Source organism: Schistocerca nitens, chromosome 4 (assembly GCF_023898315.1).
Source record: "Schistocerca nitens isolate TAMUIC-IGC-003100 chromosome 4, iqSchNite1.1, whole genome shotgun sequence".
Taxonomy (NCBI): Eukaryota; Metazoa; Arthropoda; class Insecta; order Orthoptera; family Acrididae; genus Schistocerca; species Schistocerca nitens.
In genome coordinates, this window is record NC_064617.1 from 640016606 (window position 1) to 640041346 (window position 24741).

The 24741-nt window shown below is 43.3% G+C and overlaps 1 protein-coding gene across 1 annotated transcript in view; it reads right to left on the bottom strand.

Moving 5' to 3' along the window:
* Nucleotides 1-24263, bottom strand: part of LOC126251439 (mucin-17) — a 138742-nt gene extending 114479 nt beyond the window's left edge. The window contains exon 1 of the mRNA XM_049951863.1: nt 24177-24263. Coding sequence (XP_049807820.1) covers nt 24177-24224 — 48 coding nt within the window. The 5' untranslated portion in view covers nt 24225-24263. The remainder of the gene's footprint in view (nt 1-24176) is intronic.
* Between the last annotated feature and the right edge of the window lie 478 nt (nt 24264-24741).

A 24741-nucleotide genomic window follows, 5' to 3' on the forward strand; every position in this document is an offset into this window, starting at 1 on the left:
CGGGTGACAGTCCCCTTGTCGGATGCGGGACAAATCAGAGACACGTGCTTACCGCTCAGGAAACCGTATATTCCTCAATGCATTTGTGGTACGAACTGCAGTGGCCGGTCTTGCATTAAGGAGCTGCATGACCTTGAAGGGCACGACGAGAGAGTTTACTTCGCATACCGGGGAGCATTCAGCCTCCCTGCAAAAATTACCAAATCGCTCACGTTTCATATCCAATAGCTTCCCGATCCACGATTCCAAGAGTTGGAGATGTACTCGCCTCGCGACTACTTTCTTGCTAGGCTCTATCTCCATGCTCTCTCTTTCTAATACGTCCTCTGGGCTTGCTCTGTTGCAATCCCCAGTTGAAAAGATTCAGCAACGTTGCAGGCACCCAGTGGTCATCACGTGATTACACATTCTTCAGATGAGGGAAGGGCTTTTTCTGTAATGAAAATATGCGAAACTAAGCCATCAACAAATGCCACTGGCATGCAAACACTGGCGTAACAGACCGTTAGCGTCCGGTCAAGGTGTCCACGGTGTAAGACAATCCATTTCCGTCGCTATATTATTCCTAGAAACTGACGATTGCCAGATCAATGACATTATAAATGTTTCGTAATATACCGCCCAATTCCCGAGAAGTTATCAGAGAATGCGTCGCGGCGCTGTGAGGTCTTCTGTATCGTGAAGAGGAACTGCCATGGGCGCACAATGAGAACAACGTCCTTTAGGAGAACAAGACTCCATTAACGTATGGTCGGTAGCTCGGTTCCGAGTACAAAGCTACGGGACGAATGCGCGCCGGAAGCATGGCGGTAAATCAGTAGCACAGAGGTGCGCTTTTCCGCGCACGCGTTCGACCCCCTTTCCAAACAAGATAATGGACGGCGGAACGCGCCGCGAATAATCAACTGCTGCCAGCCCCAGGGACGCGGGAGAATAATTAAATGCGGTACAGCACAGCCGGCAGCGCAGAATGCACTCGATGCGGCAGAACGGCTACATCGCTCGTATTAAGACAGCGCCGGAAACAAGCTACCGGTCCAGCGGTAATGTCGCAGTCTCTCTCTCTCTCTCTCTCTCTCTCTCTCTCTCTCTCTCTCTGTCTGTGTGTGTGTGTGTGTGTGTGTGTGTGTGTGTGTGTGTGTGTGTAACTACTGCAATACCGTTAATTAACTCCTGCCGTGATAATTTGTACGAAACAGTGAGTAGGTTAAAAAGTTGCTTTCACGTCACAAAACGAAAGGAAGCAAAGAAAGTAATGAGTACTATCGACAGGGGACCTCAAAATGATGCCATATTTCCAGAATGTTTTTGACACCGTTCCTCACAAGTGACTTCTAATGAAATCGTTTGCCTATGAAGTATCGCTTCAGCTGTGCGACTCCATTCGTGATTTCTCGTCAGGAAGGTCACAGTTTGTAGTAAGTGACGTGAAGTCAGAGTAAAACAGTAGTAATATCTGGCGTTCCACGACTGTTATAGGTCTTCTGCTGTTTCTGACCTATATTTATGTATTTATTTCTATTGATATGATTAGGACCATCAGGCCCTTTCTTACGCGTGACATGGGTTTTACACATACAGTTCCTTTTTTACATCTTATTTTAATAATAATTATTATTTTAATGATACGAATGTCTATAGAGACAATGTGATTAGATAATATTGACTATGAACAAATAAAGCTAATATTGGCAGTACTTCCACTAATGCCGCCGCTGACACTAATAATAATGACGATGACAATAATAACAATGACAGCGACAGATACATATAGAATTTATAGGCGTACAAAATATATGTTTTCTGATGTAGCGACTTATGGGAGAAACAAAATTGAAAGAGTCTACATCAGCTAAGAATACTGGGGAATGACGAAGATATGATTCTACAGGGGTAAAGATAATATACAGGACCAATGGTAGTCATTTTTGTTGCTTCAGCAGGTATGTCATTAACAGTCTTCTGAACCTGGAGGCGATATACTCGTAAACGATTTCGGAAACAATCTGAGCAGCTCTCTTAAGATTGTTTGCAGAAGATTCTGTCGTTAATCGTCTCGTAGTCAGAAGATCATCAAGACCAACTGCAAAATGATTTAGACAACGTATCTATACGGTGCGAGAGGTGGCAACTGACTCTAAATAATGAAAAGTGTGAAGTCAGTCCCCTTCAGTACTAAAGGGAATCCGCTAAATTTCAGTTGCGCGTCAAATCACACAAATCTAAGGTCTATGAATTCAACTAAATACTTAGGGATTACAAATACGAATAACAACTTGGAACGACCAGATAAATAATTATGTGGGGGAAAGCGAACCAAACACTGCGATTTACTTGCAAAACACTCGGGCAGGTGCAACAGGTTTACTACACAGACTGCTTATGCCACGCTTGTCCGCCTCTTCTGGAGTATTGCTGCGCGGTGTGGGCTCCGCATCAGGTAGGATTGACGGAGGACATCGAAAAAGTTCAGAGAAGGGCAGCTCGTCTTGTATTATCGGCTAAAAGGTGAGAGTGAGCCACGGATATGATGATACACGGATCATTAAAACAAAAACGTATTTCGTTGCGACAGGATCGACTAAGAAAATTTAAATCACCAATTTCCTCCTCTGCAAGCGTTAATACTTAGTTAGGGCCCACCTACACATGAAGAACTGATCATTGTAATAAAATAACAGAAACCAAAGTTTGCACGAAAAGGTATAAGAGTTCGTTTTTCCCGCCCGCTGTTCGAGAGTGGAGCCGCAGAGAAATAGCTTCTTGGCGGTTCAATTAAACCTCTGCCAAGCAGTTAATTGTGAACTTTAGTGTAATCGTGTACATGAAGATGTAGATTATGTACTCGTAATATTAGAATAAAATGAGACTCGTACAGTGAGGTTACTACAGTTTGTTCTTTTCGGGTTCCAATTGGTGGTGGTGGTGGTGGTGGTGGTGGTGGTGGTTAGTGTTTACGTCCCGTCGACAACGAGGTCATTAGAGACGGAGCGCAAGCTCGGGTTAGGGAAGGATTGGGAAGGAAATCGGCCGTGCCCTTTCAAAGGAACCATCCCGGCATTTGCCTGAAACGATTTAGGGAAATCACGGAAAACCTAAATCAGGATGGCTGGAGACGGGATTGAACCGTCGTCCTCCCGAATGCGAGTCCAGTGTGCTAACCACTGCGCCACCTCGCTCGGTCCCAATTGGCGTTGTAAGTAGACACTGGTAATGTCCGTATTAGAAAAACCATTTCAACGCTGCTATGGAGTAAGTAAAAATTATCTAAAACATGTTGTCCGAACACTTCGTGAATACGGCGTCTTTTTCGTATAATTAAGAGACTCAACATGACGCTCTCAAGGGAACAAAATGACATATGTTAAAGTTATTTCAGGAGTAGTATACCCCAAGGAAGTGTGATACGACCGTTACTACTTACAACATACACAAATTATCTCGTGGATAACTTTGGAAGCTCTGGACAGCAATACCAGAAGACGGTGGCGAAGTGGGGGGATATTTGCCGATTACGTCCTTAGATTGTCACCTTTCCTTTCAATGTGACCGCTGGACGCAATGAAAACGACTATACGACCGTTAGTATCAGCACAAAATCTTCACCATGCTTCACAGCAGAGACGTCTGCTAACTACGGTTCGCATAGCTATTTTTCCCAGGTGAACACTTCTTTGTATATGACCTCCAGTTTAGCCATGTAAAACAAACCTTTACATTACGTACTTAATTGTACGGAGGAAATACATAAACAAAGATTTACAGAAGTAAAAGCTCAAGCTTTCACAATTTTTTCCAAGGTAAATTTTCAGAAAAGACATTTTTCTGTTATCAAAGCTTGCTTCAATTTAATCATAAGCGATACATCAAAATGAAAATGTGAATATCACTAAAACTAAAGATTTTCCCTATACTTGTAAGGAAAGCAACTACAATAGCTTAGTAGTGGAAAGGCATCAGGAACAAATCAGATACATTAAAGATTCTATAAGATTATGCGAAAGAATTAGCTTCCCTTCAAGCAGGAATTTATCGTAATTTTGAGGAGCAACGTAGGGTACCTAGCGGCTGTAAAAAAAGCGCAGCTTATTCCCGTGTTCAAGGGGGACGCAGGACAGATGCACATAATTCTAGAGCTATATCGTTGACGTCAATTTGTTGTAGAATTGTATGTTTCATGCTCAAGAATTAGGACTTTTTGAAGAGCAAAAGTCTCCTCTATAAAAATCAACATGGATTCCGCAAACAGAGAACTTGTGAAATGCAGCTCGCTTTGTTTCTCCATGTACACAAAATCACTCAGGTAGATGCCGCTTTCGTTGACTTCAGGAAGGCATCCGACAGCGTCCTGCACTGGCGTTTAGTGTAAAAAATACGAGCTTACCGACTATCGAATCAGATTTGCGGCTGGATTCAGGGTTTCCTTGCAGACGAAACTCAACTCGTCGCTCTTAACGGAACAAAATCGACAGATGTAAATGTAATTTCCGGAGTAGCCAAAGGAAATGTGACAGCACCGTTACTATTTACAATGTATATAAATGATCTAGTAGAAAGTGTCGGAAGCTCCTGAAGACTGTTGGCAGATGATACGGTTATCTGTAAGAAAGTAGCAACGCCGAAAGACGGTATAGATTTGCAGAACGGCCTGCAGAGGACTGATGAATGGCAACTGATCATGAACGTAAGAAAAAATGTATCATACTGCGCATACAAAAGAAAAGTGATACACTACTCTACAACACTAAAACTAAACTGAACTCCGTCCGAACTGGCCATGAATGCCCAACGGTACAATCCTCAGTCAACAGGCGTCACGGGATGCAGATATGGAGGGCATGTGGTCAGCACACCGCACTCCCTGCCGTGTGTCAGTTCACGAGATCGGAGCCGCTACTCCTTGATCAAGAAGTTCCTCTGCCTCACAAGGGCTGAGTGCACCCCGCTTGCCAACAGCGCTCGACAGACCAGATGGTCACCCATCCAAGTGCTAGTCCAGCCCGACAGCGCTTAACTTCGTTGATCTGACGGTAACCGGTGTTACCACTACGGCAAGGCCGTTGGCACACTATACAACACACTATTGATGATAAATTGAAAACAGTACCTACGGTGAAATATCTAGGAGTAACTATCCAGAATGCCCTAACTAAAATGACCATATACAACAAACAGTAGGAAAAGCAGATGCCAAACAGAATCTTAGGAAGACTCTTAAGGAAACACTACGCGTTTCCGACCAGATTTTTGAGTACTGTTCATCGATCTGGGACCCTTACCAGGTAGAACTAACAGGGGAGACGGGAGAGAGGAGAGAGGGATAGGGAGGGACGGGGGGGGGGGAGAGAGAGAGAGGGGAGATTGGTTGGTTGGTTGGTTTTGGGGAAGGAGACCAGACAGCGTGGTCATCGGTCTCATCGGATTAGGGAAGGATGGGGAAGGAAGTCGGCCGTGCCCTTTCAGAGGAACCATCCCGGCATTTGCCTGGAGTGATTTAGGGAAATCACGGAAAACCTAAATCAGGATGGCCGGACGCGGAATTGAACCGTCGTCCTCCCGAAACAGACACTGCGCCACCTCGCTCGGTAGAGAGGGGGGGGGGGGGAGAGAGAGAGAGAGAGAGAGAGAGAGAAGAGCGGCGCGTTTCGTCATGCGAGCCTTTTGTCGGTCGGAGAGCGTTACAGAGATGAGCAACAAACTCCGGTTGTACACGTTACAAGAGAGGCGTTGTGCATCGTGGTAAGATTTGTTATTGAAATTTCGAGGTAGCAACTTTCAGAAAGAGTCTGAAAACATTTTACTTCCTCCCACATACATCTCGCGAAATGATCACGACGAGAAAACTCTACATATTAGAGCCAATACAGAGGCTTGCCGACAAACATTGTTCCCATGGGCTATTCGCGAGTGGAACGCGGAAGCGGGGATCAATTAGTGCTACCATAAGTAGCCTTCGCTACACACCGTTACCTGGCTAGCGGAATAAGTTGTAGATGCCCGCCCGGTTAGCCGTTCGGTCTAACGCACTGCTTTCCGGGCGGGAAGGCATGCCTGTCCCCGGCACGAATCCGCCCGGTGGATTAGTGTCGAGGTATGGCGTGCCGGCCAGTCTGTGGATGGTTTTTAAGACGGTTTTCCATCTACCTCGGCGAATGCGGGCTGGTTCTCCTTATTCCGCCTCAGTTACACTATGTCGGCGATTGCTGCCAAACACTGTCTCCACGTACGCGTACACCATAATTACTCTACCACGCAAACATTTGGGTTACACTCGTCTGGTATGAGACGTTCCCGGGGGGTGCACTGGGGGGCCGAACCGCACAATAACCCTAGGTTCGGTGTTGGACGGCGGTGGGGTGAGTGGACTGCTGTAGCCTGTTGTGGGGTTGTGTACCACTGAGGGCTACGGCGGGAACGAAGCCTCTCCGTCGTTTCTAGGTCCCCAGTTCAATACAATACAAGGTTGTAGATGCAGATGAACAAAAGAAATTGATTGAGGGAGGTAGTATACCATATTCACCAATGCCTCCAAAAATTTCCCATCTTTCTTAGTAACATTTGGGACACCAAAACATCAGTTTCTAACTCATATTCACAAACACATGTAGCAATACCGTGAACATTGGTTCTATGTAGACGTAAAGGAAAAGTGGTACGATTAAAGCGGAGTCGAATAATGACAGAAATCGTTGATCTGCCGAAGTCTTCGTAAATCAAGGAATTTAAGATTGTAATACCGCACAATACCCATCTTTCATTTGTTGGTACAAGATCCACATCTCTTTTCGCTGATATTTTAAGTGGCACTTCATGTCACGTAGGCAATCTGCATACGGCGATTTCAAATCAAGGACAGTTCTCTTAACTGCAGCTTGCTTCGCTAATATGGCAGCTGCCTCATTATAGCGGTTGCAGCTTGTGAGTGGATCCATAACGGATGGAATTTCTGTCCCCTCTGTTTACAGCGAACAGATTCCAGTACAACATTCAGTATATAACGATTGGTTGTTTTATTCCATCTCCTCTGACCGCAATATCTTTGAGAAGGAAACTGAAGGTACAAACCTGAGTGCTTCCCAAATTGCCACTGTTTCCGCTGTAAAAACGGAACCGCTTTTAGGTAGTTTGAAGGCTTTACTGACTTGGTCTGAGGGCTTGGAGAAGCACATCCAGCATACTCCTATTGCGGAATTTTGGATCCGCCTCTAACGTTATAGCGGACAGCGTAAAAGCAGCGAAACTCATTTCCAATTTCCAATATTCGCTGGCGGTTACATTTGTGCTGCTTGCAAGGACAAAGTATCTTCTTTGCATTCACGTAACAACAGGTTTGGCATTAGCACCTGAACGCCGGGAGGACTGGTGTAAGCAGGTGTTTGCATTTTTTGGAAGTCTGCAATGTCTGACAAGGCTGTGGACGAACACAATCTCACGAAGATTACTGATTTACAGGCAGGTGAGAGCGCTCCACGGATTATCTTCACTAACAGAAGAAATCAAAGATGACGTCAATGAAAAATCCCTTGCTCGTATGAGAATAGTTAGATTGGTTTGCCTCCTCCGTGCGCAGCAGTTGTTCCGTAGGTGTTGACAGCAGCATGTGTATTGAAATTAAACGGTCCAGCTGCCACATACATTGAAGTTTTATTCACGTAACTGTGTCAGCTTAATTACCTGCCATTTCCAAGTATTTTTTGTGTTTATGCCGATAACAGCACAGTCACGTAATATGCTATATAAATTCGGATGACATGCAATGTTGAGAATAAAATAACTGACAACGGCGCATGTCGTCCGGATAAATAATTTTATTACGTAACTTCGCGGCCCTTAGCGTAAACATCCATCATATTTGAGAATGGGATACAACTGAGTCGAAACCGGTTGTGCGAACATAACATTATTGGCATCTGTAGCGTTTAATTTCAATAAACATAACATCACTGCGTTTCGGATCACTGAAAAAACAACTCCCGGAAATAATGTGTTGATACCAGAATCTTCACATTATCTCAACCATCCCTAGTACAGAAAACTTCATATCGGACACAAGGATAATTACCTGTTTTCGAGTAGCTTTTCAGTCTGTGAAATATTGTGCATTTTGTATTTCCGCGCGTGTGAGCGAGCGAGTATTTTATCATGTAGAAGATTTCTAATTAGTTCGGATTATCTTCACATACAAGACACTACATACAACAGGTTCGAATCCTGCCTCAGGCATGGATGTGTGTGATGTCCTTAGATTAGTTAGGTTTAAGTAGTTCTAAGTTCTAGGGGACTGATGACCTTAGAAGTTACGTCCCATAGTGCTCAGAGCCATTACATACAACAATTCCTTGTATGTGCATTTATACGAAAACCGACCTTCTGAAGTTGTTTATAATGAAATAATGTAGCAAAGTCCAGTAATAAGGATGTAGTCACTACTCATTTCACACATCATACAGATAGCCAAACCACCATTCGAGGACTTTGTGGACAAATGAAGGAAACAATGGGTACAGATACATTTGTAGGTGCTCCGAAAAGGTTTCTCTGCGACGCATAAAAATTATCCAGTTAGTTACGAAATTTCAAAGCACTTATCGAGTGGAGTGGCTTTGTGGTTAACACACTACATGAGAGTTCTGGAAAAAGAGCGGTTCAAATCTCTGTGCGGATACTGATGTTAAGGTTCCCCGCGGTGTCGCTGAATTACTTCAAGTGAATGCCGAGATGATCACGACATATTTTCATCGCTCTCGTCGATCCGACGTGGTGCTCCGTCTCTAACGAACTCGTTATCGGTAGGAAGTTATGCTGTAGCGTCTCCTTGGCCGCTAAACACTTGGCTGTTCACGAGAAAAAACGAAGCATGTGATCTCTCTGGTACTAAATCCGAGGCGTCCCAAGCACCGCACGCACTGTCAATACATTCAACCCGAATGGAACGTTTTCGATCAGTTTGTTGTATAGTGAACAGTGTACGCAAAAGTTAAGTAGTTTACATGGTGGGAAAGAGTGGAATACCTCTAACACAACAAGCCTCGACTAGAGCCTTTAGCCGGCAAACGCAGGCCTCTGGAATGAAGGACCGTGTACACGCTACCTTGCAGAGCTCTTCGTAGCTTAACCCCACACCTGCGTTCGATTACACCCGCAAAGGCCTTGCTGGCGAAGGTCCCCGGACTGCCTCTAAACAGACGAGAGTGAAAGGAGAATCAGACTCAAGTTGACTTTCATAGCGAGTATACTAGTTGCCTAACGTGCAGGAAGTCATCATCTAGCACTCCCTTACGCCCTGGCAGTCGCTTGGTAACAACACCGAGGCTGTTGCAGATGATCCACAACGTCACGCTTGGCTCTACGTGCATGTTTGCTGATTGAAAAACTGAATTGGAATAAGAAAATAAGAGTGAATTTGCTGTCGTATCAAAGCAGCACTTCGGCGCACAAAAGGTATTCTTCTTTGTAATCCATTTCAATTTCTCGATTGGGCAGATTCGAAAATACCGGTATTGTGTACCGCCGAGGAGAAACCTACACTACGATTGAATGCCCGTCCGATGTTAACGACCGTTGACACGATACGTAGGCACGGCGATTATGGCTTTTTGGTGGTTTTTCGTAAACCAGGGAGGCATGAAACTAGAGAAACACGAGACTCACTACTGCTTCATTTACAGAAAGATGTCATAAGTCTGGTGTTATATTAAGGCGTGGGAAATTCAGTGTGTTGTCATCACTGGCTGATTGAAAGAATAATGACTGTCAAGGCCTGATCTGTTACTGTCAAAACGTTCTCATTGAAACAGTCACAGAGAAGAGCTATGGAATTTGCAAGACGTTTTCACAAAACTGGTCACTAGCTACAAACAATTCGCTGTGTCTCAGTGCATAATATCTAGGTTCTTGAATAATTGAGCCTGGTCTCAAAAAAGTCAGCCCTGTTCTTCTTATAGTGTCTTAGTCAAAACAATGAACAAAGTAAACATTTTTCTCCTTCCGTTTACAGAACATTTAAGAAATGTTAAGGATAAAAAAGTATTTTAGTTAGTTTTTTAATCATTTTTCGTTAATACGTCACTTTTGTGATATTTCAAGCTATATCGTACTTACTGAGGTAACGTTACTTGTTCTGGTAATTCTGTTGAATAAACATCTTTCCTTCAAAACTAACTCTGGGCCTTTCTTATTGTCGTCGCAAAGGACACCGTGATTGGGAATAGATTTGATTAAAATGAATGGCTAAATCGGTGCTGGGTCTTTGAGGACAGTAGCGTCAATGACAATATTTTACACGGTTTTAATCTGCGAACGGGTAGGGTCACAAATTTTCGGCTGATTCAGATTCCGTAGTAGTATTCTAACGATAAACTGATAAGCCGTAAATACAACTTTCCTCTTTTCTGTTAAACCTGACTGCAAGGAATATAACTAAACAGCATATTATTTTGTGTACAAATTTTGTTTGCCATTATACGTAAGGAGAAAGAATATTTTATACTTCTTCGCCGCGCGGGATTAGCCGAGCGGTCTCAGGCGCTGCAGTCATGGACTGTATGGCTGGTCCCGGGGGAGGTTCGAGTCCTCCCTCGGGCATGGGTGTGTGTGTGTGTGTGTTTGTCCTTAGGAAAATTTAGGTTAAGTAATGTGTAAGCTTAAGGACTGATGACCTTAGCAGTTAAGTCCCATAAGATTTCACACACATTTGAACATATACTTCTTCCTCTTGAGGCGTGTAAAATTACTAACTCATCTATACAAAAAAAAGGTGTGTGTGTGTGTGTGTGTGTGTGTGTGTGTGTGTGTGAGAGAGAGAGAGAGAGAGAGAGAGAGAGAGAGAGAGAGAGAGAGAGAGATAACGGGGGTTTTTGCCCCAAGTTGCACATTTAATGACTCTTCCAGTTTTATTACCTATAATCTGTTATCTGTGGGCTGAATTTACTAAAACTATTTAAAACGGTTGACTTGCCTCTTCAACTTTTTTATCGGTACCTATGCCGCAGCAGTTTGCAGGAAACAAAAGATTTGGATACGTCAGGGTTCCGAATCGAATACTTTATATTTAAAACAGCGAAAAAAATATAACTTTGATATCACGTGCACGTGATAACAATTAAAGAAAGTTATTTACATTATATAGCAATTACTTAGCGTCTATAACGCATTAGGAAAAATATTACATTCGTGTGATGCATATACATATCACAAATTTAATTAATAGCACAACAAACGATAACACGTAGCCGACGAATCATGTTGGACGAATCATACACCATGCGAAAGGGAGTGTCTGGCAGCGAGTAGTGTGCGCGTTGGCGCTGCTCCAGTGCAATCGATCAGAAGCACGAACGGCAATTCTGGAAGACCTACGTTACACGAGTTTGGGTTCGAAGCGTCGGTACACGGTAGCGCCTTATCGGCTTCTCTCTTCCGATTACTTTAGAGGGAACTTGGCCGAAGGCAGTGTCTATTTTAATTGCAAATGGCACCCAGGCGGGATAATAAATTCTTCTTCCTTTTTTTCTCCTGTGCCGCGTGGTTCCCGGCCAACAGCCTGGAATGAATAATGGAGTCAGAGCAGACAGCGGGCAGGAGGGTCAGTACTTCACGACATCTCTGCACTGCCTCAGCCACAACGACAACCAAAACCGCAAGCTGCTCGGTGTGTCGTGACCACACGTCTCCAAGTGGGCTCTCCGCCCTTTAGCCTGTGGACGAGTCACAACAGGAGAACTAGTTTCGTCTACGGGAAAGTCGTACGGCAAAGGCTCCGTTTTTCCTATTTTTGTTACCCGCGTGAGTATACAAAATGTTTACGGTTACAACATTCCATTAGAACTACTGACAGCCTTGGGAGAGCCAGTCCCGACAAAACTCTACCATCTAGTGAGCAAGATGTATGAGACAGGCGAAATACCCTCAGATTTCAAGAAGAATATAATAATTCCAATCCCAAAGAAAGGCAGGTGTTGACAGATGTGAAAATTACCGAACTATCAGTTTAATAAGTCACAGCTGCAAAATACTAACGCGAATTCTTTACAAACGGATGGAAAAACTGGTAGAAGCCGACCTCGGGGAAGATCAGTTTGGATTCCGTAGAAACGTTGGAACACGTGAGGCAATACTGACCCTACGATTTATCTTAGAAGCTAGATTAAGGAAAGGCAAACTTACGTTTCTAGCGTTTGTAGACTTAGAGAAAGCTTTTGACGATGTTGACTGGAATACTCTCTTTCAAATTCTGAAGGTGGCAGAGGTAAAATACAGGGAGCGAAAGGCTATTTACAATTTATAACGAAACCAGATGGCAGTTATAAGAGTCAAGGGGCATGAAAGGGAAGCAGTGGTTGGGAAGGGAGTGAGACAGGGTTGTAGCCTCTCCCCGATGTTATTCAATCTGTATATTGAGGAAGCAGTAAAGGAAAGAAAAGAAAACTTCGGAGTAGGTATTAAAATCCATGGAGAAGAAATAAAAATGTTGAGGTTCGCCGATGACATTGTAATTCTGTCAGAGACAGCAAAGGACTTGGAAGAGCAGTTGAATGGAATGGATAGTGTCTTGAAAGGAGGGTATAAGATGAACATCAACAAAAGCAAAACGAAGATAATGGAATGTAGTCGAATTAACTCAGGTGATGCTGAGGGAATTAGATTAGGAAATGAGACACTTAAAGTAGTAAAGGAGTTTTGCTATTTGGGGAGCAAAATAACTGATGATGGTCGAAGTAGAGACGATATAAAATGTAGACTGGCAATGGCAAGGAAAGCGTTTCTGAAGAAGAGAAATTTGTTAACATCGAGTATAGATTTAAGTGTCATGAAGTCGTTTCTGAAAGTATTTGTATGGAGTGTAGCCACGTACGGAAGTGAAACATGGACGATAAATAGTTTAGACAAGAAGAGAATAGAAGCTTTCGAAATGTGGTGCTACAGAAGAATGCTGAAGATTAGATGGGTAGAACACATAACTAATGAATATAATTGGGGAGAAGAGGAGCTTGTGGCACAACTTGACTAGAAGAAGGGATCGGTTGGTAGGACATGTTCTGAGACATCGAGGGATCACCAATTTAGTATTGGAGGGCAGCGTGGAGGGTAAAAATCGTAGAGGGAGACCAAGAGATGAATACACTAAGCAGATTCAGAAGGATGTAGGCTGCAGTAGGTACTGGGAGATGAAGAAGCTTGCACAGGATAGAGTAGCATGGAGATCTGCATCAAACCAGTCTCAGGACTGAAGACCACAACAACAACAACAACGTGATGTAGCGTGGACTCTGTAAGACTACTGTCGCTCTCCTAAATCTATTTTCATGTTTCCAACCTCACTTTCAATACGGTAGTTTTTACTTATATATAAATATATGCGAAAAATTTGCTGTGTTTGACGTTTGAGTTTATAAAACAGATCTGACATTTTATTCTCGGCAAATCTGTAACATTGTGCATTTGCAATCCCTGAAGCATGTAAGAGGCCTGATATGTGAAAGTTTTCTATTGTAAGAACAGTAAGGTCTAGATTACGTTTATCTGTTACGACCGGATTTAAAATTTAAAACCTCGATACTGGACTGTTGACCCAGCCAGCGTCAGCTGGATTGCGTCGTCACAACTCTTTGTAGTTTATTGAGCGACCATCAACTGCCGATTCCTTTCTAAAAGATTATACTGCTACACAAAAAAAAAGCTTCAAGGCGTGACGTCGCAAAAAATATGACATATACCATCCGACCAATATATTCCGAGACTGATTTTACTGCTGGCGTATAAGCGGTGTCAGAGCAGTTAGTATGGTGGCTGCGTGAACAAACAACTGTAAACAACAAACGTGTATCGACCAGTCAGCTATGAGCTGGTATAGTGTATCAGCGTCGTCGTGTCACAGATCGTAATGGACCAGCATATCTAAATCAAGTACTGAAGTCATTCTCCAGAAAGTCTCGAAGAAGAGAAAAATGTGTGTGCAAAGCATGTCTTGACTCCCGAACAAAGTCGACGCGTCGACGCCCACCGCGACTTGATGAAAATGAAAAATGCGGACAATTCTTTTTTGGAGAAAATCGTCACGACTGACGAGACTTTGTTTTAGCAGTACGAATCTACCACAAAACAACAAAGAGCAGGAATTCACATTAAACGTCAACGCTTTGGTGCTTGAGATCAGCAACAACCAAAATAGGGCTTTTCTCACAGTTTCACATGGATGAACGTTCTGCGCATTGCACTAAAGAGGTTCAAAAATGGTTCAAATGGCTCTGAGAACTATGGGACTTAACTTATAACTACTTAAACCTAACTAACCTAAGGACATCACACAGACTGGAACCGCGCGACCGCTACGGTCGCAGGTTCGAATCCTGCCTCGGGCATGGATGTGTGTGATGTCCTTAGGTTAGTTAGGTTTAAGTAGTTGTAAGTTCGAGGGGACTGATGACCTCCGAAGTTAAGTCCCATAGTGTTCAGAGCCATTTGAACCATTTTTTGACATCACACACATCCATGCCCGAGGCAGGATTCGAACCTGCGACCGTAGCAGTCGCGGTTCCGGACTGAAGCGCCTAGAACCGCTCGGCCACCGCGGCCGGCCACTAAAGAGGGGGAAAGACTATGTAGAATATCTGAACCATTACAACTACCGCCTTAATCTTTCTCCATTTTTTATTGATCCAATTTCGAAACTTGTGGACTGACGTTAAAAATATTTCAGGATTTTAAAATATTAACTTGCCAAAATTTATGTAATAATATGAACTTGTTGCTTACGGCAACAAGCTCCATTTACAATTAACAACCTGAAAAGTTAGTTACGTAACAATTTGTGATAAACAGGGTGGTTTGATTGAACACGAAATGAAAATTTAATAAAGGCCTTTACTCTTGACCATGTTGAATTGCATCCTGCAAACATGATTTTAGTTCTAACAAGCTCCTCCAGAATCTTTCAAAAATTGTCTCCGCCCCTACTCTATATCCACCAAACTCCCTCAACCTCCCCCGTAACCATGTATTTAGGAACTTACGCTTCCGTGTCTTAAAGTGTGGTAAATTAGTCTAAATGACGGCAAGACATAAGCTGAGGCAAGTGGTAAATCATACTGCAGGTTTCCGGAATCATTTCAAATAATAATTGTGGGGAAACAGTTGCACTGAACCTGATGTCATCGTAACTTATGCCAGTAGCTAGAAACCGTACTGTAACTAAGACTCCCCACTCGCAGCTTGCAGCTTGTCTCAATAGTGTATTCTTTCCGTCAAATATTGTCTGAAGTCTTTCAGTAGCTTCAAACACCTTGTTTCATCCATTCTTAATAGTTCTGAAAATCATCGACTCCCAGCTCGTTAACACTACACCACAAATAAATAAACACACACAGCCTTCTCCTTAATTAGCAGCCGGCCGAAGTGGCCGTGCGGTTAAAGGCGCTGCAGTCTGGAACCGCGAGACCGCTACGGTCGCAGGTTCGAATCCTGCCTCGGGCATGGATGTTTGTGATGTCCTTAGGTTAGTTAGGTTTAACTAGTTCTAAGTTCTAGGGGACTGATGACCTCAGCAGTTGAGTCCCATAGTGCTCAGAGCCATTTTTAATTAGCAGGGCGTTGGTGCATTTCTACCTTTGCATTATCCATTTCTTTGACCACAGTTTTCTCCCGGATTTTTTGGCTTTCTTACCTTAAAAACAGCTAAGACAAATCATAGGGTTTGTGTCTTTGGAATACCAAGCGGCATCTTCTAGAACGTAACTTCAATGAATGTAACAAAGAATTCGCAACCAGCGACAGGAACAGGGCGGCGCCGTATGAGCTGAGTGAAGTCGGTCAAGAGTCAGGGGGTGTGTGGGCAGCAATGTAATTAGTGGGTCGATTGGTGCGTGTGTAGGGCCCTTAAGAGCTCAACACATTTTCGGCAGCGAGGCCATTACAGACGAGCCGCTAATTGAAATGGACGTGGCGGTGGGAGGAAGTCGCCTACGGCCTCGCTAAAGGAATATTCGTGGCTTTCGCTTGCAGTGTCTAACAACACTACCACAACAAAGGTCAGCATTTAATAACGATTGTGGTGTTGCTCACGCTGCTAAATACTGCATTTTCGGGCAACAATAGTCATATTATGTGGCAGGAGTCATTAGAGCACAGTTAATAGTCACTTCATGTAATAATCAAAAAACTAGGCACTCATCTTTTTGTGTTTCCCACGCTGGTCTCGTCGTAAAATCATGGTTCAATCGTTGAAAATCTAGGTGGTTATGATTCCAAGCTCTGATGCAAAGAGGCCTAGATTTTATTCTGCTATATTCAAAAGTTATGTAGATGCGCTTCACAAACCATCCTTGAAGATTACACTTTTGCTGGACAATGGTGATGTAAAATAATAATCAGCACTCCGAAATTAAGTTACACTTCCTTTTAATTGCTTTTATTGCAATATCACGTAAACACAAAACATCACTTCACAATACAAAACATACTTGAAAACATCTCTCTCACAGTCACTGTTAAAGTTCACATTTTATAAGCGGACTACGTTATGCGTCTTTCCAACATGACGTCCAACACTTGACTTTCTCAAGGTCCGACTCTCTAACAAGTTAACAACTAACTAATAATCGTTTACGCGCCCAAAAATCAGAGTTACAAGTACGTCAAAGGCCATAGTGACAAAAGAAAGAATACACATAAGAATAATATCATTGCAATATAAACATATCGATGTATCACAAATGAAATCAAATCTGAATGTTGTCTCAGAAATATGTCAACTACTTTGCAAAAACACAGTAGAATATTACTGGTGTCGAGAGGTTCAGGTGAGCTGCCGTAATGGTTACGTAATTCAAATACCATTACAAGTGGTTAAGGCAGACTACAGGGTTCAAAATTTTCACCGCTGCGCTATCTTGTTCCATGAGTGCTGAGCAATGTTTTCCATCACTTTCGCTCAAGCAGAAGATAGGTCATGTCGACCGAGTATGTCATTTTGCGATCATTTAATGACACTACTTTTGTTCTTTATAAGGGCACCAAAAACAAGTCCCTGAAAGAAGTAATACACATTGCTTCCAACCAAATTTACTTTACACTGCTGCTGTTATAATCAAGCTAGTACAAAGTGTCCAAACCTCTTCATCTCTGCGAAATGCTTACTATAGTCAAACCTTCGTCTCCCTCCCTCTACAATTTTTATCCAACATACACTCCTTCATTGCCAAATCAACCATTCTTTCTTGCCTCGGCATGAGTCCTACATATCGTTTCTTCTTTCGGAGAGTTTCAGTTCCAGAAGTGTAATTTGCAACTGCAACAGATCGTTCGACAACCTTTTCTTTTGTCACCAGTCTTCTCACTGGTTTAATGTGGCCCAGCACGACGTCCGTTGTTATTTGTTGGATATATTCCGATCTCTATCTTCACCTACACTTCCTGCATAACTTACGTTACTCCTCATTACTTTCGCCTTTCTTCAGTTCGCCCTCAGTCTATAGTGTGGTACTAATTAGACTGTTTTTCAGGTTAACAGGCCCTGCAGTTCTTTCTCTCTTTCACTCTGGCTAGCACTGCGATCAGCGAATTTTATCATTGATAGCTTTTCATCATGCATTTTAATCCCACTCCTGAAATGTGTTATTGCTTCTCCAATGCACAGATTGGACAATAAGGGCGAAAGGTTTTATAAACTTCCTAATCCGAGCACGTCGTTCTTGGTCCCCCATTCTCATTTTTCACACACTGTTCTTGTACATACTGATTATTATTCCTCTTTTCATGTACCTTACACCAACTTTACTGATAATTTCCAACATCTTGCAGCATTTTATGCTGCCGAACGCTTTTTCTAGGTCGATGAATCCTATGAAAGTGGCTTGATTTTTCTCAAGACTTGCTCCCATTATCAAACCTCTCTGGTTCCTTTACCTTTCCTAACGTCATTTAACGGATCCTCAATTTTCTTTTCCATTCTTCCGTATAGCATTCTTATCAGCATATTGGGGGAATGAGCTGGAGACTCTGCGATAGTTTTTGCACTTATCCGCCCTTGCTATCTCCAATCCAAAAATTCTGCAAACCAACTTGAATAGTCGTTTCTTCCAATGATTTCAGAAAATCTGAAGGAATGCGATCTATGTCTTCCGCCTTATTTGATCGTCACTATTCTAAACATCCGTCAACAGTGACTGTAATACTGGATGTTCCTTGTCTTCCATATCGACTTCCATTTCTTCTTCTAGCATGAATCAGGCAGTTCCTCCATCTCGTAGACGTCTTCAATGAAGTCTTTCCATTTATCTGCTCTATCTTCTGTGTTTAACAATGAAATTCCTCCTCCACTCTTAGTGCTGACACCTTTGTTTTTGATTTCACAGAAGGATGTATTCACTTTTCTACGTGCTGCATCTGTCCTTTCGACGACCATTCTTTTCCGACTTCTTCGCATTTTTGCTGAAGCCATTTCACCTTGGCTTCCTGTTTATTTTATCCACAAATGACTTGTATTGCTGCACTGTTTTTTCTTGAACATTTGTGTGTTTTCTGCTTACGCAGATCAATCCCTTCTGTTAGTGAAGCTTTCTTCGCAGTTTCCTTCCTCATACCTATAGCTATCTGTACAAAGTCTGTTAGCGCCCGTTTTTAGATACGTCAATTCCTCTTGAACTGAACTGCCTATTGTATTCATAACGACAGCTTCCACAGTCTTAAAGAACTGCAAACGCACCTCATCATTCTTCAGAAGTTCAATATGCTACTTCTTTTCTCACTCATTCTCCCGCACGTATTCTCTTACTCTTCAGTCTACTCTTCGTCATTATTAAATTGTGACCAGAGTCGATATCTGCTCCTGGGTTCTCCCTAGAAGTGTAAAGGGCACTACTGTCTTAGTGGTATCACGTAGCAGAAAGTACCCCTTAACGCATCGCAGGTTCTCTGAACTTTAGGAGTTGAGAATGCCGTTTCCAGAAGGGCATTGTCTTGCTGTTACGTTCGAGAATTCCATAGCGCTGACGGTCTTGCCATAGATTGCGGGTTGGGAGTCGTCGTTCGGGCTTCGCGTGGAATTGTCGCAGCGAAAAGAATTATTGGGACAGTTTGTTACTGTGATGAAATATAAGTTTGGAAGGTTTCCGTCAACTGGTAGGGCAACATTGAGTAATTATTCAGTTGATTCGAGGAGGGTTCGCGTAATTACATAGGAAATCAGGGTACAAAACAGGATCGTCATTCTTAGTCAGTAGCATGTGTTGACGGGGCGTGCTACTTTGAGACGCGGCTCACGCTGAGACGATACGATATGCGATACTTTAGGGCACGCTGCGATAGAGGTCGTGCGACGCGATGCTTACAGATGCTACACTCGTGTTGTGACTGGAATGTTGCGGTTCGCCGTATGACAAGCACCAAGACAGCACCAATCACGTTTCCGTTTCAATCATGACCTCTTCTGAAGAGCGTGTTCTTTTGTCTTATTATTTAAAGCTCAAAAAACTGAAAATGTGTGGGTGTGTGTTTTCTACATCACCTCCTAAAATACTAGACCGATTTTGGACAAACTAGGCGCACATATCCCTTCCTGTCAGGCAACAATCGCTGTTTTAATACATTCATTATTTACTACTGAGACACTCCTACAGTCGAGACAACTTAAGGAAATCTGACACCTGGCAGCGCTTTTGACAGCTTTCAACTGCGAAGGGCAAACGGCTGTAGGCGAAAACAACAGGTGTCTATGAAGAAGCGTTGCCATGGAGACGTTTACAAAAGCGCATAGCAGACACGCGAGGCAGCTATACTTAAACATTTGTATACCATGCATATATCTTTGGAAGTCAGTTTCATAATTTCAAAGGTGTTTCCACGAACACATGGAAACGAAATTTTTTTCGATATTACACTTAAAAAAAGGTAACTCTGCCCGAACAGGCCATGAAGGCCCAACAGTACCGACCGGCTGCTGTGTCAAAATTGGCAAAATAAATACCAGGCAAACGCCAGGTTTTTGTTAAACTGCGGTTTCTGCTCTCTTTCCGCCATTAAAAACGGTTTCTATATGCTAGCTATATTTCGTATGCAGCAGTATATCAGCTAAAAATCACCAAAAGTAAACTTATCAACGACTGTATTCTTCACTGAAAATTCTTAACATGCTCGGTGGTTTACTTATTTGCAAAGTATCGCACCAACTGTGGGCAACAGCATAAGGGAAACCTCTTCATTATCGAGCTGTGGTGTCAGACTATAACATGTGAAAAAAATCTATTTTTTTTAACCGAATAGTTTACTTAGAGTCTGATGAAAATCTTACATAACGGAGAACAAATGCGATTATAAAAGCCGCCGATTTTAATGTTTACAAAAAAAAACATAAGCTTTACTGACAAATTAAACTGGACGGATGTACGTATGCTACATTTACATAAAACAATTTTTTTCAAGGCACCTCTGACGACTTGAAATTTGTATTGCACAATAGTTGCGTGGAACAACCAGCACCCCCTGTTGCGTCGGGCGTATCGATTGAGATACACTATGTGATCAAAAGTATCCGGACACCTTGCCAGTTCGTGGCGCCCTCCACCGGTAATGCTGGAATTCTGTATGGTGATGGCCCACCCTTAGCCTTGATGACAGCTTCCATTCTCGCAGGCATACGTTCAATCAGTTGCTGGAAGGTTTCTTGAGCAATGGCAGCCCATCCTTCACGGGGTGCCGCACTGAGAAGAGTATCGATGTTGGTCGGTGAGGCCTGCCACGAAGTCGGCGATCCAAAACATCCCACAGGTGTTCTGTAGGATTCAGGTCAGGACTCTGTGCAGGCATTACAGGGATGTTATTGTCGTGTAACCACTCCGGCACAGGCCGTGTATTATGAACAGGTGCTCGAACGTGTTGAAAGATGCAATCGTCATACCTGAATTGCTCTTCAACAGTGAGAAGCAAGAAGGTGCTTAAAACATCAATGTAGGCCTGTGCTGTGATAGTGCCACGCAAAACAACAAGGGGTGCAAGCCCCCTCCACGAAAAACACGACCACGCCATAACACCACCGCCTCCGAATTATACTGTTGGCACAACACACGCTGGCAGATGACGTTGACCGGGCATTCGCCATACCCACACCCTGCCATCGGATCGCTACATTGTGCACCATGATTCGTCAATCCACACAACTTTTTTCCAATGTTCAATCGTCCAATGTTTACGATCCTTACACCAAACGAGGCGTCGTTTGGCATTTACTGGCGTGATGTGTGGCTTATGAGCAGCCGCTCGACCATGAAATCCAAGTTTTCTCACCTCCCGCCTAACTGTCATAATACTTGCAGTGGATTCTGATGCAGTTTGGAATTCCTGTGTGATGGTCTGCATAGATGTTTGCCTATTACACATTGCGACCCTCTTGAACTGTCGGGGGTCTGTCAGTCAACAGACGAGGTCGGCCTGTACGATTTTGTGCTGTACGTGTTCCTTCACGTTTCTACTTCACTATCGCATCGGAAACAGTGGACCTAGGGATGTTTAGGAGTGTGGAAATCTAGCGTACAGACGTATGACACAAGTGACACTCAATCACCTGACCACGTTCAAAGCCCATAAGTTCCGCGGAGCGCCCCATTCTTCTCTCTCCCGATGTCTAATGACTACTGAGGTCGCTGATATAGAATACCTGGCAGTTGGTGGCAACACAATGTACCTAATATGAAAAAACGTATGTTTATGGGGGTGTCCGGATACTTCTGATCACATAGTGTATGTGTTGGTGTCGTACACCACCGCAATGTCGTATCGCTGTCGTCCCAGTGTGAACTGAACTAACTAAACTATTGCCTTGAGGCATGAGACAAAATGTATGGGATTTCGGAATCTCTGTCTGTCCATGATGTAATCCAGCTGGAATCACCGCGTGTCCCCAGATTTTTCGAAGTATATGAGGAGATCAAAAAGTTTCCGATCGAAGCCAGTAGAGTCCAGAATCGTATGTCAACAAGGCAAAATCGCCGTGAGCACAGAGGCTCTCATCCGACCGATGAACCGCGTTGAAGATGCCCGTTTGGTAAAACATCGTGCCCTGATGCGTGAAGAAGTCTGTAACTGGCTGCTGCACATCTTCGTCCGAGAGGAATCGTTGAATCATCAAGGCCTTAATTTAAAGGACAGACGGCGTGATAATCGCATGGGGAGAGATCAGGACTACAGGGCGGGTGGTCGAGTGTCTCCAACTTGAGCCGACGTTAACTTCTGCGTTACGACATTTACGATATGGGGACGAGCGTCATCGTGAAGCTGCAGCACCCCTTGGCACACCATTGCACAACGGTGGTTTTTGACAGACATGCTGTCCCATACACATTCTTCATTCTCTGATAGATGTCTACCGGTGTTTGTCCTTCGGCAGCCAAGAAACGACTAACAGCACGTTGGTCCTGTTTGGACGCATTTGGTAATAACGTCGCCATAGTTCACGTTTCCGTATTTACCGTACGCACGTCGGAAAGACAGGAGTGCCACACTAATCCCTTGCCTTCATTGCGGTGCTTACATACCTGCATCGGAGTGGCGCTTCGTTGGGTATGCACTACAGCAACACCCTCAAACAGCAAGTTATTGATCGCCCCCTTATGTGCCCCCTTCTGTGGTGATTTCTGAACAGTGTATTCGCTATTACTACTTAAATTTGTTACAGAACTCAGTTAGCCTTTCTGTTCTATTCCTCTTCTATTCTCCCATAACTCTTATATTCCTTCCTCTGCTACAGCTTTCCAATCAGATATGTTTAGCAGATATTCATCTCCATTTACATACAGACTTACATGTTCAAAATCCTCGTACACTTTCTCTATCTCCATCTTCTGCTTCTAACAACGACAAATTAAAACTGTCACAATATACAGTTGAATGCTAAGTATGTGACTCGAACTAGACTGAATTCTTCGTTATTGTGGCCTGAGTTACTTGGTGTAACAAATTCCAGTGCAATAAACACAAAAAACTAAAACTAAACCAAATGTCCATGTGAAAGAAGCAATTTGGGTCAGAGAAAATAGATGCCCCCACGACTGAAACGTCGATATCGATAAGTCCAGTATTGCTGTTCTGGAAAATTCATATCAAGTTTGAAGGCGTTAGGTGTTTGCTTGAGGTAGCGTCAGAATTGGCAGTAGTCACTGACATATTTCCCAGTATCAAGGGTAACATAACCAAAATCAAAATACGTTTTGCTGTTTTGATCTATCGACTTAATAATTCACGACCAGAATTCCCTGCTGTTTTTTCAAAGAAGCTACGGTACTATATACTTTTCCCACAATTCTTGGTTCCTACCCTGAATGCGGTGGATGTTTCACAAAAGATCCCACTGTTTCTGAGAGGTAAAGACGGGGGACACCTGAAGGTATCTTATTGTCGATAAGTCAAATATGCTGCATCACAGTGAAACAAAGATGTGCCACTGGTGATATATTAAAAACAAACCTTATTCATGGAACTATCTACTTAGGGCTGTGACAGATACTTCGCTTTGAGGTAAGACTGCAATGACAGAAAGCAGTTGAGTGTTAATGCCGAAGGAGGCCGAAACGATGCATGTGAAGAGCAAGTTTTTTTTCAGTAATGTACGACATTGATGGTTCCTGGTGAGGTGCAGACTGCTGTTTGCATAGTCCCTATTCTGAGTCATTATTGAGAATAATCTTCTAGTGCTCTATTAATTATACCCTCAATTTTTAATATAACTTCCGTTATTAATTGTGAGAAGAGTGAAGATAGTGCAATACTGGATAAAGTTTTTCTGTTTATTGTTTATTCGACGTTATGAATGTTGTCGAGGCTGTCGCGCTCTTAGCAATAAAATATAGTCTATATGTGATACACTGAAGTACGTTACTGATTACTATAGACTGCATACCGAGCTCTGATTAACAGACCGTATTTCCACATGATAGTGATGGGAACAAATAGATTCACTTTGGCGAGGGGGGCAGGGGGGCTAGGAGGCCGAACAATAATATAAATAATACAAGGAATGGACCAATGTAGATTAGATATCACACAAATGGCTGTTTCAAATGTTTCACTGATGCGGCACGATCCATTACGGCCTTACCGGTAACCAGTCTGCTGCAACAAGCAGTTAACAATACTGAAACCTGCGCACCAGGTTGGCCATGCGAGAGTGGCCGATGTGTCCGTGTACTCACCGGATGGCGAGAGCTGGAGATCTCCCTCTTCTCACGGGCGTGGAACATGCGTGGGCGGACCACCCTGTGGCGGTGGAACTCTGGAGCCAGGCCTGCCAACAACAAAGAGAACCTGTTAGCAACCCGGCCGGCGCCCACTCAAAGGAGAGCTGACCTACAATTGTACAGAGTCAGTGTGCCTGCTACGTAACGGTCCAAGGAGAAAAAGTGGCTGCAGGAGTCCTGAATGAAATATGCGTTGTTTCTGTGAATCCGAGCAATGCGCAAAAGTAATTTAACGGGAAACAGTTCTACACCACTGCAATGTTTTTCGATGTAGCCTGGAAAGGACCAGAACAACAACCCTAACAGCCTGCAAAAAATATTCAACTTGTTGCACACAAAGTCGCTGTACACTGTCCGACTTCCGTCTTTACTGTAACAAAACTTAGTCACAGCTTTACCTTTCTCCTCGCTCCAGAGATTAGAACACATCACAAATAATAAAAAGCAAACAGACAGCCCGTTATTTCGTGCACGCCATTCAACGATTGTACATTACTAAAGCGTAAGCTGAAAAGCTGCC